General features: G+C 37.2%; 4 protein-coding genes across 5 annotated transcripts; all 4 read right to left on the bottom strand.

Moving 5' to 3' along the window:
- Positions 1 to 670: 670 nt before the first annotated feature.
- Positions 671 to 3082, bottom strand: LOC120250268 (protein BZR1 homolog 1). Its single transcript, XM_039259064.1, has 2 exons — positions 2694 to 3082; positions 671 to 1676 (listed from the first exon to the last, which is right to left on the bottom strand). The coding sequence occupies exons 1-2, from the start codon at positions 2910 to 2912 to the stop codon at positions 981 to 983; spliced, it is 915 nt and encodes a 304-aa protein (XP_039114998.1). The 5' UTR covers positions 2913 to 3082; the 3' UTR covers positions 671 to 980.
- Positions 3083 to 6440: 3358 nt separating this feature from the next.
- On the bottom strand, positions 6441 to 8540 carry LOC120283957 (heterodimeric geranylgeranyl pyrophosphate synthase large subunit 1, chloroplastic). 2 transcript variants are annotated; one of them, XM_039290777.1, is made up of 2 exons: positions 7306 to 8540; positions 6441 to 6727 (listed from the first exon to the last, which is right to left on the bottom strand). In XM_039290777.1, exon 1 carries the CDS (start codon positions 8360 to 8362, stop codon positions 7340 to 7342), a length of 1023 nt encoding a protein of 340 aa, XP_039146711.1. In that variant the 5' UTR covers positions 8363 to 8540; the 3' UTR covers positions 6441 to 6727; positions 7306 to 7339. The 2 variants fall into 2 exon arrangements, with proteins under 2 accessions (XP_039146711.1, XP_039146712.1); XM_039290778.1 differs by having other exon boundaries at positions 6442 to 6674.
- A 2160-nt stretch (positions 8541 to 10700) lies between these two features.
- LOC120283955 (UDP-rhamnose/UDP-galactose transporter 2-like) lies at positions 10701 to 13320 on the bottom strand. The gene is made up of 5 exons (XM_039290776.1): positions 12940 to 13320; positions 12135 to 12319; positions 11849 to 12049; positions 11565 to 11726; positions 10701 to 11241 (listed from the first exon to the last, which is right to left on the bottom strand). Exons 1-5 carry the CDS (start codon positions 13064 to 13066, stop codon positions 10882 to 10884), a joined length of 1035 nt encoding a protein of 344 aa, XP_039146710.1. The 5' UTR covers positions 13067 to 13320; the 3' UTR covers positions 10701 to 10881.
- Positions 13321 to 14020: 700 nt separating this feature from the next.
- On the bottom strand, positions 14021 to 16709 carry LOC120249676 (protein YIF1B-B-like). Its single transcript, XM_039258266.1, has 5 exons — positions 16438 to 16709; positions 15109 to 15272; positions 14902 to 15000; positions 14659 to 14810; positions 14021 to 14571 (listed from the first exon to the last, which is right to left on the bottom strand). Exons 2-5 carry the CDS (start codon positions 15268 to 15270, stop codon positions 14190 to 14192), a joined length of 795 nt encoding a protein of 264 aa, XP_039114200.1. The 5' UTR covers positions 15271 to 15272; positions 16438 to 16709; the 3' UTR covers positions 14021 to 14189.
- Positions 16710 to 16749: the final 40 nt, after the last annotated feature.

Here is a 16749-nt window from a genome sequence, read left to right on the forward strand (position 1 = left end):
TTTGATTGTGCTTGTGTTTTTATTACTTGTTTAGTTTTCAATTTGATGATGGATTAGAAATATTAATCTTGATTATGTTCTGCATTGCATAAGATGTGGCAGTGTCTATATTGAAATGGTTCCATCCAAGTTACAGGGGACCTTTTTCCAGGTGATGTGGAAATTTTACTGGGGGAAATGGAGGTTACTTGCAGTATGTGGCCCATGACAGGTACCAACTACCTAGTTCAGTAACACTCTTTGACACAAAACTCTCATAACTCACATGGGAGGTGGACCCCCTCACTCCCTAGCTTGAATGAAACTTATTTTAATTTGGAACTCGTGTATTGAAATTTGAAAGGATGAAGGAGGAGAGAGAGAGAGAGAGAGTTATCCTCTCTTGATTGTATGGAACTCGGGATGGATTTTAGATTGAAAAAAAAAAATACTGTGCTTATCCTTATCTTTTGTTAATTTTAATCAAATTTTTTTCCAGAATTATTCCAAACTCAAAGGCTTGTTTGAATTGCGTTGATTGAAGTCTACATGAAGTGGACAAACTTCTGGTTTTGAAAATAAAATCAAAATTTCTTTCAGGACAAAAAATAAAGAAGCTAAATGCACAGAAAGTAGCAAATGATAAGTGAGTCTCATTCTCGCTTAAATCCATTATCTTGCAATTAAAGAATAAAAAGAAAAACACATTTGAACTCCCACTTATCCAAGTTGTATAAAACAAGAAGAGATGTCTTTCTTCCCCAAGACGTATTCTTCCCATTTACAAACCAAACAAGACCATTACTCAATCAACAAAACATAGAACTCTCAACACAATAATTTGAGCCTGAGAACTAACAGAATGAATGAATGAATATGTATGCACTCATCATACACAACTCATTTCTGAAGAGAATACATTATCACTCATCAGTCATTCCTAAATGGAGACAACAACCACCAATGCGTCAAGATGTATATATATATATGATCCTTCAAACTCATCCATGATTCTTCCGAGTTCCAAGTGTGAGCTCAAGATCATCAACGGCAACTTCGTGGATCCTTTCTCCCTCCCAAGCTTTAACCATCCTGTTCTCAAACTCAAACTCTGTACCACCACCCCGGGAAATCTCCGCTATGCTTGCATTAACATTGGCATTGGTTCCAATGCAAGTATCTTGCACAGGTGCAAGAGGCTTAACTAGATTGAATGTGGGGGATGCAGGAGCAGTGCTCAGCTGGAAGCTAACCCAACGGCCTGAATCGACAGTGGATGCATCAGATTCATCGCATTCAGGAATTGTTGCAGGGTAGAAGTGCTGCCGAGCACGAGTGGGGCTTGCAGGAGCTGAGGCAGCAAATAGAGGGTGGCAAAATGCAGAGTAATCCCAGTCAGGCTTTTGGATTTTAGGCGGGCGGGAAGCAGTGGGGGATGAAAGAGGTGGTGTAACTGGGGCACTGTTGGAGATACGGAGAGGCGGGAGGGACGATAGGTTATGGAGAAAGGGAAGGAGATAGGAAGGGTTGACGGCGGCAGGGTTACTGACACGGGTGGGGCTCGGAAAAGATGATGATGTTGGGCTGGCATGGTAGGAAGGGACGGGGCTCGGGTGGTGGGAAGAGCAAGGGCTTATGTTAGTAGACTGGCCGAGTGGCGGTGCACCGGTTGGTGGCGGTGGTGTTGGCTTGCAACCCTGTTTCATTAGAACATCAAAAGAGATTAGATACACATTGCATGACTTGTAATTCACTGAGATGCTCTTTCTTCTCAGTTTTGATTCACTTGGCTAATTATGAAATGCATGTGCTTCTTCTACATGAATTAGATGCATTTATGTTGCATGACTTTCAATTCATTTGCTTGGGTAATTATGAGGTGCATGTTTGTGTTTTTGCATGAATTTGAAGCACTTATGAATTACTTAAAAAAGAAAGATGGCATAAATAACACAATATTTGATTAAGTACATTGCTTGAATTCAATGCATGTGTTGGAACTAAATGATGTGATGTCTTTTGGGTTCTTCTTTTTTCTTCTTTTCTTTATCTCTAAAGAAGAGAGAAACGGAGCGGAGAAAGACTACAGTTACTCAAAGACCTCAAGAACAGTGTTTGAATGAGTGGAAGCAAAAGAACAGAGAGAAAAAGAAGGTAAAGTTTGTAGCAGAGAAGACCGGAATCTCACAATCTAAGAAAAAGAAATTGGTCAAAAAGGGCGGAAGGTTGTTAAGTATAAGCAATTTTTTTTGTTTTAATGGGTAAAGATAAGAACTTTTAGAAAGAAACCCAATCAATTAATTGGAAAAAAAAATCAAGAACAGGGCTGTCGGTTTGAAATCATGAAAACAAAAGTATCATTTATATTCATTGGGGAGAGAAAGAAAGCAAAGCTAAAGATAGATTCTCATAGCTTAGAAAAGAATCAATAGTTCAATTTCCAAAATGAACAAATGAATTCGAGGCACCAGGAAATAGATAGGCAAAACTTAGAACAAAATCCATCATCAGAACAATTAGATCTAATCAGAGACCGAGAAAGAAACCCTAGAAACACAACACAGATCTCACAGATAAGAAAAGAAGGCAACTTACTCAAACACACATCAAATTCAGAAGCAAAAACAAGAGAAACACAAAGAAAAAACCCACCTTTCCAAAACATCAGATCAAATTCAAGGAAACAAAGAAGAAAAATTGGGAAAAGGAGGTACCTTGCGGTAGGTGGTACCATCTGGTTCAACAATCCAACCAGCTTCAGCACAGAGAGCTTTAAGAACCTCATTGTTATCACAATGTTTGGGTAGCTTGTAGTTCCCCATAGCTCTCAACCCTGAGAATATCTTTGCTGCAATTGCTCTCCTTCTCCTCTCCCTCCTCTTGTTATTCTCCCTCTCCTTCCAAGTTGGCATTCTCCCCACTCCTGAAGTCATCTCCTCCTCCTCTTTGCTTTACAACTCCATAAGAGAAACTCCAATGAGTACTAGAGAGCTTGGCGAGGGTGAGAGAGAGAAGAGAAGGAATAAAAGCTCACGAGAAGTACTTTCACTCTCTCTCTCTCTCTCTCTCTCTCTCTCTCTCTTTTCTTTATTGCTAACTTGCAAGCAGATCATACAGATTGATTGGATTCTCTTTTGTAACTCTCTATAGTCTATACTGACTCAGTCTACAGAGAGAAAGACACAGAGAGAGAGAGAGAGAGAGAGAGAGCTTTTTGGTTCATGCATTTACCAACTTTGTAATTAGTTTTCTTCATTGTAAGTGCATGGATTAGATTGAATTGCAAGTGGGATGGTCTTCCCAGTCACATTGAATATTTGACCCAACATGGGACCCATGACATGGAAAAAGCACAACAAAGAAGAAGATCATAACAAGGGGAAAACAAAGAAAAAGTTTTCAAAGTCTCCAAACAGTTAGGAAGTTTACCCAGTTCATTCATTCATTCATTTGACTTCAATGTTTTCACTGACTATGTTACTGATGTATCTAATTAGTATAATGACAGTAAAATCTTAGTAGGTTGCATTAAAAATCTAGCAAAAATGTTGATGAGAAGGAAACTTCTTGCTTTTCCTCCATTAAGATATAATAAGACAAGCGGAGGAGGAGGAGCTTGTGATTTGTTTTCCTTTGGGCCACCACACACGTGTGACAAGACACATGCTGGGGCCCACACATCTAACAATTATTGCACTTGGGTGGTCAAGCACGTGTGGGGTTTTCTCAGCCAAACGCCCACGCATGCTTCTCTCATGAGAAAGACACTCCCTTGCCTCTAAACCACTCCCTAGATATATTTATCCACATATATTGAAACATTCACATGGATTTTTCTCCAATGTCTGCACTTAAAAATAGAATGATGAATCATTTACATCAAGGAAATCAGCATCAAATTAGATTGGGAAAAAAAAGAAAATTTCCCTGACCTTGATGGATTTGGACATCATTTTCAAACAATTTCAATGGCATGATGATCAACAGAATGAAGTAATTGTCTGTGGTGGAGCAGTTGGGATTATTTATATTTGCATTTATGGTATATGTTAAAGGTCCCACTCATGGCACCATTTGGAAGCATTCACCATATGTTGTTGCTATTCCTTTGGTTGCATGAACAACAACTGGGCTAAAAGATCAATCAACAAAATCTAATACAATGAGGCTAAACAACACCTGATTGTTAACTAAGTTAACAAGTTATTTAGATGATGCAAATGGCAGAAACAAATTAATCGGAAGTCAGGACAAGTAGAACAGGCTGATCAAAGGCATCCAAAGATAATAGTTTGTAATTTCTTTTTTTACTATGTGTAAACTTTAAATTGTACGAAGTAGGCACTAGCTCTTACCTCATTTGTATCATGAGTATTGTGCTTGATCTTCAGTTATTACTCAGAACCTTGGCATCAGATTTACATCCTACTTTGATCTGGAAAAGATGAATATAAGAAATACTGAATGTTAGTATTCCAACATAAGTTAAAATGACATTGCTCTGCAGAATAAACATGTTCCCAAAGCAATTTAAGCACCTTGATGAATCATCCCATATCAATTAGATCCATTAATTAGTTGGAATTACTACGGATTTCTACAGAGAGTAATGAATGAGTATAATAGCCTTAAAACAATGGTTTGAGCTTTGAATTGGTGCTTTGCATGCATGAACGCACGTATTGTTCCATCATGCTTCAGAAACTGTACAAGAGGAAGCATCAAATTTCAAACCAAAGTAGCATAAGCATGAATACACCATTGCCTTCATCATTTTAAAAGGGAAATACCATCAAATTGACTTCAGAGAGAAAATTCAAAGCAAAAATATCCACAAAAATATTTACTGAAGATATAGAAATATCACAGAGAAATGTATCAAGGTTATTTCTGCAATTACCGAGTCAGAGTAAATTCAGTGATAACCTCCGCACAAGCAAACTTTGACTGACAATGGTAAGTTATGCACAAGTAGAACAATGTAACAGTGGGAGCTGATAATCAAAGGCACATAAGTCACGATGAGAATTTTCTGAATTTAGAGATAAGACCCTCCATGTTATTGCCGATTAAGATATTTGATTATTCTATTTTCATCAAACAAATGCTCCCTGGAACTTTGTACATGAGATATCTCACATAAACTCACCCACCAAGATTGCATTTGTTGATGAACTCTAGTGCTGAATCCTCATTATGAACTCAATTGCGAATAGTCATTTTCTGCTAAAGAAAATACAATAGATGTCTTGTGAAAGATGATAAATTCAGTCAGGCACATCAAATTATTCAATCAAGTCAATATAAAACACATCTCACGCTTAGCTGCATTTTGTAAAAATAGATTGCAGGCTTTATAAGCCTTTCGCAACAAGAATTATAAGCATCACAAACTCATGGAAGATGCAAATTGTAAATGCATGGATGGATAACCATACACGATGACTAGATATAAATTTCTCATTTACTGCATTAATATTTCTTTGTTACACAGTTACAAAATATTAATTTAAACCATGATAAAGGGAAAAGAATCAATAACTGTAAAACAGGTTCTTGACATACAGTGATGACGAAATTATAGAAATTCCAAGAAGGGCATGTATCTAGTAACCCTTGTACAACTCAACCTTCATTGGCTAGCTTCACCGCAGAATGTTATTTCACTCATTTTATATTTTAAAATTTTTCCTACTGGTATTTACATATGAAAAGGGTCTTTTGGGTTATAATAAATGTTAAGAGCAATCAAAAGGCAACATCTGTGATATGAGGAGACAATTGCAGAATACGCTCTATAAATTCCTCTATAACACAAACTTCTGGCAATGTAAAAGTACTTTCATATACAGACTGAAGATTATATTTTGAGCTTCATCAAGAATCCATCACTCTATATAGTGAAGGAAAAAATAACTTGTATAAAAAAAAAAAAATCAAAGCTATTAAGAATAACATTTCCAATATAGACATTCATCAAAAGAACTGGTTATAATTTTGCTCTGTATTCATATAAAAAATATTTAGTAGATCCTGTGTTCAAGAATCATTGGTTACCACTTACAAATAAAGAACTTAGTAATAAAGTAAGCAAAGATAAGACACCATGCAACAGATAGACAGATAGATTCAAAAGAGAGTTTTTCCAACTTTCAGTGACAAAAGTATAGGAAGATGGCATTATATGTTTCAATCTCTTTCAGTGCCAAACCTAATATGTCATTTAATCCAAGTAATCATAACATTTCAAAGTAGAAAATTAACCACTATAAGTAAAGAAATCACCATCAACAAATCGAAACAGGAACCAAGATCCAAGTCTTATACCATTCATCATCACACTTCAAAGCAGCACAGGCATACTGTTAATAAATAGTACACGACAAATCGAACTCTTACATATTCATCAACAACAAAGAAAGATAACATTTGAATATATATTGAGTGCTTATATTATTACTCGATAATTGAAGCGCACACAAAGGCTTTGAGTAAAACAATATTTCAATTGCAAATGACTGTCATCACTGGCCACAATAACAACTAAAAGAGTCCAGCTTCAGCCTAAATGTTAAAAATCTGCATCAAAGGATCAAAACCTAATTTGAGGAAAAAAAAAAAATCCAAATCCACATATCTCCAGGGCCCCGGACCAAGGATTTCCATATCATGGTCATCCATTCATATTGTTCAGCCTAGGAATTATTGAGCCATTAATTGCGTGGCCTTGAATGTACAGAATAGTCAACTGAAAATAAAACTCAATGAAGAAAATTACAAGCTCATTAAGAAAGGCATAGCATTTCAATGTCAATAAGCAAAACAACAATAACAACAAAGAATTGAACTACAGTTTAAATGTCAAGCATTTCATATATAATAGAATTTGAGTAAAACAGCTGCACATTCATGTCATTCAACAAAGAAATTATTGAATCATTATTGACATAGCTACCAATATCTTAAACAGTAAAAACATAAATATAATTCAAAGCATTCAATCTCACAACTCACAAGAAAGCATAGCATATTCAGATACCCATAAAAGGAACATAACTGACTTCACCTCAAATGACAAGGAAAAGAATTGGGAAAACCTCAAAACCCCATTGCATATGGCATACCAATTCATATAAAAATCCCTTGAATCATAATTGGCATGGCTATTAATAAACTACATAGTACACTGTAAATGGAACTCAGATAAACTTATCACGAAAGACACAGCATTTAAATGCAGGTAAGAAACACAATATAACAATAACAGAAAGAAGAAGAAGAGCAACAACAACAATAACAACAAGAAAGAGTTGAACATTAGTTTACCAGAATCATCATCTAAACAAGAAGGCAAACACTCCTACTTCTGCCGGTAGGCAATGTAGTTAGCCAAATGCACCAAAGGTGCAGCCTTTTCCCGATCAAAGTCCTCCAACTGCTGTTTAGCATCTCTGTTCAACTCCTCCGCGAACTCCTTGGACTTCTCCAAACCCATGAGCTTGGGATACGTCGTCTTATCACTCGCCAAGTCCTTCCCCGCAGTCTTCCCCAATTCGTGCGACGACTTGGTCACATCCAGTATATCATCCACCACTTGGAACAACAGCCCGATGCACCGCGCGTACCTCCTCAGCCGCTCGACCTGCGAGTCGGAGCCGCCGCCGACGATGGCCCCGATGACAACGGAGGCTTCCAGGAGGGCCGCCGTCTTGTGGAGGTGGATGTACTCAAGCCTATCGATGGGGACGGGCTCAGCGAGGCCAGTGGACTCGATGTCCACGACCTGGCCAGCGACAAGGCCTTCCGAGCCGACGCAGCGGGCGAGCTCAGCAACAGCGTTGACGATACGCGACGGAGGGACGACGAGGTTCGAAGGGTACGATTGCGGGTTCGATAAAGTACGGAAAGCCAAGGCAAGCAGAGCATCCCCAGCAAGCACAGCAACAGGTTCACCAAAGGCACGGTGGCACGTCGGCTGGCCACGCCGGAGGTCATCATCGTCCATGCAAGGGAGATCATCATGGATAAGAGACATCGTATGAATCATCTCAACCGCAAGCGCAGGCGGCATCGCAACAGACTCATGTCCACCAGCAAGCTCACAAGCAGCGATGCAAAGAACAGGGCGAACACGCTTACCGCCGGCAAGGAGGGAATACCTCATCGCCTCATGGATCCGTCGGGGCTCAGCGAGGGGCACAGCGAGGTCGAGAGCGCGGTTCACCCCCGCCGCCTTGCTAAGCATGTAGCCCTTGAAGTCAAACTCCGTCGCCACGGCCGCCGCCGCCTCCTTCCCGGCCGGGATAGCGGCAATTGAAGTTCTGCGGAGAGGGGCGGGGACGAGGGATAGAGGACACGTGGCGGGAATCCAGGAAGTCATCATCTTTGAGAAATCGGAATAAGCGCTATTCCCGTTTTCCAGAGAAGTGATAGAAAAAAACGGAACCAGAATAAGAGCAGAAGATTAGGAACAACTCAAACAAACAACTGGAATAAGTAGTAGTAGTAGTAGTAGTGGGGATAGCATTATCCCTATCCTAATCCCAATCACACCATTTCATTCTTAAAGCCTAAAGGAAGAAGTATATATATATATATATATATATATATATTTATATAATATAATATAATATATAGTGAGAAGAGACTGTAGAATGGAACAGGTTAATTGACTTAACTATTTCATGACACGTGGTCCGGGCCTGGAAGGCAAGTGTTAGGCGTTTTAGCGTGAGATGATGTGGAACACGTTAGTAACGTTTTATCAAGGACTCAAGTGACCAGGACAATGGGTGTAGTGAACTGTATGTATATATATATATATATATATATATTTTATATGTATTCAGATGTGATTATGCTTCTAGTTGTTGCTCCAATCTTTCTTAATGTTTTCACATTTTATTAGATGTTCAATGTTTCGGTATTAAAAACTTACATATATTTTTACATTATACGAGTTATAGTTCGAAACTGTCTTATCAATAAAATACAAACATCTTACACGAAATATAATGTCAATAAACTAAAAAATTATTGGTAATTTATTTAAATTTTATATGATTTTTTTTATCTTTTGACTTCAAAATAAATAAATAAATAAATAAATAAATTGTATCAATTATTTTTTTAATTAGTAATAAAAGCTAAAAATAACTCTAAAATTATATTGACATTCTATTCATCCCTTTTTCACTGTCTTAACTAGAACAATAAATTTATCTTAAATACTTATTAGACAAATAATTAGAGACGTCTATTATTTTAGATAGATTATATATAAATTAAGGTTTTTATTTTCTATTTGTTTCTTATTCTTTTCCTATTAATGTGTTTTTTGCCCCCTGTTTTTACATAATATTATATAAAAAGAAACAATAAGATGTGATTGAACAAGTGTAAACAGTAGGATCAAAGAAACTTGCAATAAATGAGGATGATCTTAAATCAGTACCAAAAGTATCAAAGAAATTTCTGCATAGTTCCTATACCACCTCAAGAAAAACACCAGATGATTTACAGCAGAACAACTTGGAAAGGCCAAATTCAGTTACTTTTAAGAACCTGATAAGATCACAGTCTGTGATAAGACAATTCAGAAGGAATAATATGTCCATTAACAACAAATGAAAAAAATATAATTTCTTAATAATCCATGATTTTGTTTTTATAATAAATGTAGACAAGCCGCGTGCCATTGGCGTGTTCAGTCATTTTAATTATATTATTGGTCAGAATCGTAAGTATCAACTCCTAAACTCCGCCCATGTGCAATAAATCTGGTGTTAATAGACTGAGATACCATTTGCTTAATGATCTACAATATTTTGAAACTCCTTTGCTTTTAAACCAATATTTATTAATATAAATATCGATTTACGTAATCTTCAGATTTTAGATAAGGTGATGAAGGACAATTGGGATCGCTTGATGTTGGAATTCATTTTTGGACCTTGATTAAATTCTCCAATTTGGAACATAGGTGCCATTGTCATAAATTCAGCTAATAATTAATTGGGTCTGGTACCCAGCTTCAAACAATAATAAGATTACTTCTACAGTTTACAGGTTTTTGAATTGCAGATATATAGAAACCTTTTATTGGCAAGGATGGCATAGACTCTTGAAACTTCATGGGGCTCTAAAAGTGAAAATTTTCACTTGGTTGATCTTGCATGGAAGGTTTTAGACTTATAATTTTCTTCAAGCTATTAATTTGGCCTTATATTTACTACTAGTGACTAGTGAGTCCAATTTTACTACATCTGTTTTTTTTCTGCAACGTTATGCTTGGTGTATAAGGCCAGGTATGACCTTTATTTTCAGGTGTGCTCAACCAGACTTCAACTGAATTTCTGTTGGAGCATGTCAAGGAGTATAGAAGTGGGATTCATTGCAAAATGGGAAAGTTCTTAATAAATTTTGGCTAATCATTTTCTTCTGACCTGCTGTTATTCACGGATGCTCAAGGAATGTAGAGAATCACAAAATCGAGTTAATTCTGAGAGAATGGAACGTTCTGGCAGATAGACTTGCTGCTCAAGGATCACCGGAGTTGGCTTTATTCCAACAGGGAAGGGATCTTCCAAAGTGGTTAATGAAGCTGTGTAGTATTTCTTCTGATTTTCATTTTTGATAGTTTTTTTTCTCTATCCCAAGTGTGTGTGTGCTGGTTTTCCAAGCTACTTGGTAACTATTTTAATACCAAAATAAAAAAGAAGGGAAAAAAAGGAACAAATGGACATGATAGTTTACTTGTAAAAGAATGGCTACAACTTGATACAGTGAATTGGTAGTTCTAATTGCCACAATAGCGGCGAAAGAATTGAACAATCAAGCGACAGAGTACTATAAAATAATCGAGTAGAAATTTTAACAAAATGTCAAAATTTGAAGAAAGAATCAACTCTTTGCTTGTCCAAGCTCAAGGTCGGATTCGGTTATCCTATTCACTCTCTCTTTCAGAAGCTTTACATCCTCTTCTTGTGCTAAACTTTCACCACTAACGTGCGAAGACATCTTGGTTTGTTTCTCTGATTCCACAGCCCAACTGTAAATTATCATGCCAACCACAGCAAGCAACATGCCAAGAATGTTTTTCCCTGTGAGAGCCGAATCGAACAAAATCCAGCCCAAAATTAATACACACACGGTTTTCATGTGGCCCAAAACTTGGAAGGAAGTTGCAGAGAAGCGGCCGATACACAGATATTGGCTCAGGTTGCAGAAGACTGCTAGAGAGCATGAGAGTAGTATAAAAAGCTGCAAATAAATTCATTGAGGTATAAGAGCTATAAATCATTAAATAAATGCAAAGAAAAGAGAGAAAACCTTGAAATCAAGTTGTTAAAAAGTTAGCATCTTATGAAAGCAAAAATGCACACACAGTTCATGAGTTCATATCTAGGCAAGACACAGGTTATCTGTATGAGTGTTAGTATCACATAGGGACTATGTTTCACTGGTACTGCATTAAATTAATCTCTATCAATCATGAATGCAAAGATGTAACCATGGCTAGAAACATAAGTTGAAGATCTAAAATGAAGGTTAGTCTAGCTCATGAATCCGGCTTAAGAACTTACAGAAGCTCCACCAGTAAAGTGGTAGTTCAATAGAGAGCTCTTGTTGAGGTAGTAATCCACAAATGGTCCAAATATTAGAAGAGATGCTGCCTGAATTGGTGCAGTTTTGCTCAGAAGCTCGAAGGAACCAATGTTGTACTTCTTCTGGAAAGAGCCTATTGTCTGAAGAAGGATGAAAGTCAAATTGGGAAAGTTTAGCATCAGTAATAACAAGATTCAAATAGCATTGTCCATAGAATTTGCTAAGGAAACAAAGAAACAAGAAAGGATTGTGAACTACTCACAATCTGCTGCAGAGATGTACAAAAAACGGCGACACATGCACAGATAAAACCCTTTCCGTTGATCTCCACATCAGTCACTGTACAGACACCAACACCAAATGCCACAACCACCACTGACATTATCACTCTCGTTGAATAATGCTTGTTATGAAGTACCCACTCCATCACACAAACCACTGGTATCATGCTCAATTTCGATATCTTCAATTTAACAACAAAACAAGGTTCATTATGTGAATCATGCAATAGAAACAATATCATTCAAAGATGGGTAAAGACAATATACCTGATAAAATCCAACAGAATTCAACATGAGGCTTAGATTCATGCCAGTAATTGACATATTAGCAACAATTGAAAACCAGAAGAGTTCCCAAATGGGGACCTTCTTGGATGCAGAGTAGCCTGCGGCATTTGAAATATAACCAACAAGTGCGGTCACCATGAAATGGAATCCAGTTAATGTAGTTGCTGCAAAAATCAATCAAGAGGCAATTTAAAACCAATTAAGCATAAATGGTACCAAAATAAAGGATGGAACACCATTAACTATCAAAATAAATAACAAATTTCACATTAGTTTCTTCTTCCTGCCTCTTGGCAGGTCCTAAACACCATGAAGATTCCAAACAACCAATTAGTTTCTCCTTTCTATTCCTTCACATATGCCCTAAACACCGTCAAGCATATACAAATTTAACAAAATGAAAAAAAAAAAAAAAAATTGTTTGGAAAAAAAAGGTCCTGATTTCAAGGTCAAAATCCACAAATTCCATTCAGTTTCTCCCTTGAATCTCTTCAAAAAGTATCCAAACAACATCAAGTGCTCAAATTGACAAGCTCCCAAACACGCACCTTCAAATCAAGGCCAGATTTTTTTGTTATTAAAAGCACACTGAAATCAGGATCTAACTCTTAGATTTCTATAAACAAGATGAAAGAGAAATACGGTTACAAAGATCAAGATATCAAACCATACTTTTCCTCGTAAAGATCAAAACTTTATCAAAATCAAAGCCCTAAATTGAAGATCTACGAACTCGGATCGAGATATAAAGAAAAGATATTAAAAGAAGAAGAAGATCTGGTACCGAAGGTGAACGCGTAGCCACTGGAAGACATGAGTTGCTTATTCACCATAATAATCCCAACAGAGCTAACAACATTCATCGCCCACGCCCCGCCATTAGAAACCAGCGGCTTCTTCTCCGATTCCATCCTCAATTCGCCCAAATTCCCCTCCGAGAAAGCCCAAGAAACGCGGGATCTGGGGATCTAAGACGAAGAGAAAGGGGCAATGAAACAAGGGCTCTTGCCCTAAGATTAATAAAAGAGCGAAAGCTTGGATCTTTTCAAAGGATTGAAGCTGGCGTCAAACGCGAGAGCTGCTCTTTGTCGGAAGGAACGCATTGATTTCTAGTAAACAAACGTGTGAAGGTTCCCAGAGACCCACAAAGCGATGAAAAATCAAAGCTTGCCAAACTTTCTCCCCCTTCTTTCTATCTGAAAGAAAGAAAAACCGTTAAAACAGTTACTGTTTATTAATAAGTAAAAATAATAATATTTGTGTAAAAAATAAATTTCTTTTATAGAAATTGTCAATTTATTATTAATTAATTAATTAATTAATTGAAAGTTTTGAACAGATGAATTTGGTTGTCAAGGAGCATGTGATCTTTGGTTGGGCAATGAGTAGCTGTTAGTGTACAAATTTGTAGTTTTGTTCATCCAGTTCATTGATTTTTGTTCATCCCATGTGCATTGTGGACACTCTTGTTGCTATCAAAATGGTTTTGATAAATTACTGAATAAATAGCAGATTAAAAAAAATATATATCTTTAATTATTTGGCCGGCTCAGCAATGAGTGTTTCATTTGTATGATCCGCCAACACAGATGTTGATTTTGAAGAATCTGTCACTGAATCAGACAACGGTTTCTAAATTCAATGAATAAACAGCACATTTTGGTTCATTGCAACAATGATAACCTGAATTTTAAAGATTTAGAATGAGACGATTTTGAATGCTGTATTAAAATTGACAATTTGGCAGTAAAGGCTTTTGTTCATTTGTAAGTTCAACAGATACCGATGTTAGGTGCAAAACATGTCATTGAACCAGACAATGGATTCCCAGTTGAATGAATCCAAGATTATGTGACACTGCCATAAAAGAGGCAACTTGAAATCAAAGAATTTTGATAATTTGTATGTTCAACAAATACAGAAACTTGGATGCCAAACATGTCATTGAACCAGACAATGGCACTATCTGATTCATTACAACAATCAAAAAAATTTGAATATAAAGAATTTTGTTACGGTAGGAAACATGGAGCATCATGCACCAACATTGCCGAGCCAGAAGAACCAGGGGAACTGAGCTGCAGCCATGAAAAGCAGAAGATAATGGTGCCTGTTGGTGTGCTTCTCGTAACTCCTCGTTCCTCCCAAGAGAACCCTCTTCATGGTCTTCACCAGGAAAATCCCCATGCAAACGCAAATCCAAGGAAGCAGAAAAAAGTATGAGTAATTCCAGAAGATCCTTGCGAAAACAGCAACAGACATGCCCGTAAATGCATATCCTGTGTAAGCTACAACATCCAACAGCGGCGCCTCGCCACTGCCCAAAGAATACAGCAGTCCTTTTAGAAGCAGGATCTGGAAAAACCAGCCTGCTAGTCCTTTTGTAAATTGCAAGCTCAGCGCTTCTGGTGTAAATCTATAACCATACGATAAACACAATGATTTAAATAAACAATTGAAGTTCATGATGAGTAAAATAAGTACACAACCAAATTTATTTCACCTTCCTAACACACCGAGCATGAATCCTGCTAAGACAACATAGGTACCAAATGCCATAAAAGGAATGTACAGGTCCGGGGCATTTATATCATGAACTGGAGGTTTGTATGAAAGTCGCCCACCAACTGGTTCTGTTATCCTTGTCCAGTGCCCCTGAATGAAACCAGAGAAAGTGAGGGTGAGAACTGCAAAAAGATGTCATTATTGATGATGGCAAAAATTTTGGAAGTCAGCCATTGCTTACTCTATGGAGGAAGGGGAACAATATGACCTTCAGCTTGTTCCTCACATATTGGCCATTCACTTGGAAGTAATATTGAGAATCAGATAAATGCTGACTGATCTGTTCATGAGAATGGATACAAAGTTTAATTGGACAATATTTATGGCAATTGATACATGAATACTAACATTTGAAAAAAAATTGCAAGCTATTTCCACAGGCACCTACATTGCTTTGCATAAACTCTGAGCTAGAGCCAAGGAATCTCTCCCCATATGCTCCCAGGCCGCCACGAATTATTCCGGAACCAGTTCCATAGAAGGCATTCCCAAATGGACCGGGAGGATGGGGTCTCTGAATTCCAGCCGGGTTTCCAATATTGTCATTCATGGCTGCAATGTGGGTGAGAATCCATGCTTAAATAGGAGATTTTTTCCAAGCAAAAATCCAGTTGTCAGCTAAAACACTTTGATTGTAATGATGGTAATTTCCTTGGTTTTTTCTCTTCCTCAAACAACAGCTAGTGCTATTACTTAACACACTATGATAAAAACTGATTAAGAAAATCCACCAAGAATCAAAATACAAGATAACAAGATGCAAATATATACATACACCTATACATATATCAAACCGAACAAAACCATTACAGTGTATTTGGATAAGTAAATGAAAGGGCATTCATGCTTTTCCTTCCATCATTTTCCATTCTTTTCTTATCTTTCCTTCTATTCTACCAATCCAAACACCACCTTAAAATATAAGCTTCTGCCTTTGATGTGTCACTTGTAGGTTTATAACTAGTCCTATTGACCCTCAGTATCAGGTTCTTATGCAAAAGTACATTCAAGACAATTGCTCCTAGTTACAACTTTTGAGCACAAGGGACAATCTTTCTTCCATTCTCTCTAGCTAACGGATCAATCCCCTTCAACCAGAGAACTAGTTTGGGATTAGTAGCTGTTGTCATAGAGATGATTTTCCAATTAGAAGCTCCGATCTAGATCCTCACTTCAAGCAAGCTACATTGCAAATTCATAATTATATGATTAGTTTGATGATCCTTGGTCATGAACATCCTTTTCTTCTAGCTCTTCCTCCACCTCCTCCAACCACAATCTCCAAACATCTTCCCAATTTCAGAGTTAAATGACCCCAAAAAACTTTAGATCTAGGCCCCCAACTTAAAAAACATATCAATAAATTGCAAGTTTTAAACTTTATAACTAGCAATGCAAGATCATGATTAATCCTAAGCTTGCCAAGCCTTCCAATTCTCATCTTCTTCTCCTTCCTTTCTCTTCCATCACATTGTTGATTTTCAGATTAAGAGAAGCTTCGATCCAGAGGTCCACCTCAAAACAGATGCACTACATTACAAGACTTCAGCTTTATAACAAAATAATTAATTCTACACGAAATTTGTCAATTCTTCCCCCAAATTCAATCAGAAATTTCAAAAATGGAAATAAATAAACCGGTCATAGCACTGCAGTGATTCAAAAAACGGAACAAAAACCAGACAATAGAATTAGACGTCCCTGATAAGAAGCATACCTTGCGAAGATGAAGAAAAGCACAAGAGCGCTAATCGAGATATGAAACGAAGGAATGGAAAATGGAGCTCTGAAAATGGCGTCTTGCTTTGTTGGGAGCGGAAGGAGGAGAAGAATGAATCGCTCGGAGATCTGAACCTTTGCTTTGTGGGTCGAGTCCCATATCGGATGCGGATTCGTCAGTAGCGGGTTTTCAAATCCGACCCGTTGTTTACATCCATTAATCTATTTTAAATCATATTTAAAATACAAAAACATAAACATATATATAACATTTTATTTTCTAACTAACCCTGATTCCTGAAGCTAGTAC

Source organism: Dioscorea cayenensis, chromosome 19 (genome assembly GCF_009730915.1).
Source record: "Dioscorea cayenensis subsp. rotundata cultivar TDr96_F1 chromosome 19, TDr96_F1_v2_PseudoChromosome.rev07_lg8_w22 25.fasta, whole genome shotgun sequence".
In the NCBI taxonomy this organism is placed as follows: Eukaryota; Viridiplantae; Streptophyta; class Magnoliopsida; order Dioscoreales; family Dioscoreaceae; genus Dioscorea; species Dioscorea cayenensis.

Bases quoted from the DNA above. Each gene is read 5' to 3' on its own strand.
- LOC120283955 (XM_039290776.1), bottom strand. From the start codon at position 13,066: ATGGAATCGGAGAAGAAGCCGCTGGTTTCTAATGGCGGGGCGTGGGCG. The intron at 12,320-12,939 runs GTACCAGATCTT...TGATTTTTGCAG, and splicing joins TGGCTACGCGTTCACCTTCG to CAACTACATTAACTGGATTC. The intron at 11,727-11,848 runs GTGAGTAGTTCA...ATCCTTCTTCAG, and splicing joins GTACATCTCTGCAGCAGATT to ACAATAGGCTCTTTCCAGAA.
- LOC120283957 (XM_039290777.1), bottom strand. From the start codon at position 8,362: ATGATGACTTCCTGGATTCCCGCCACGTGTCCTCTATCCCTCGTCCCC.
- LOC120249676 (XM_039258266.1), bottom strand. From the start codon at position 15,270: ATGAATGACAATATTGGAAACCCGGCTGGAATTCAGAGACCCCATCCT. The intron at 15,001-15,108 runs GTAGGTGCCTGT...TCTCATGAACAG, and splicing joins CAGAGTTTATGCAAAGCAAT to ATCAGTCAGCATTTATCTGA. The intron at 14,811-14,901 runs GTAAGCAATGGC...GGTTTCATTCAG, and splicing joins TGTTCCCCTTCCTCCATAGA to GGGCACTGGACAAGGATAAC.
- LOC120250268 (XM_039259064.1), bottom strand. From the start codon at position 2,912: ATGACTTCAGGAGTGGGGAGAATGCCAACTTGGAAGGAGAGGGAGAAT. The intron at 1,677-2,693 runs GTACCTCCTTTT...CTAATGAAACAG, and splicing joins ATGGTACCACCTACCGCAAG to GGTTGCAAGCCAACACCACC.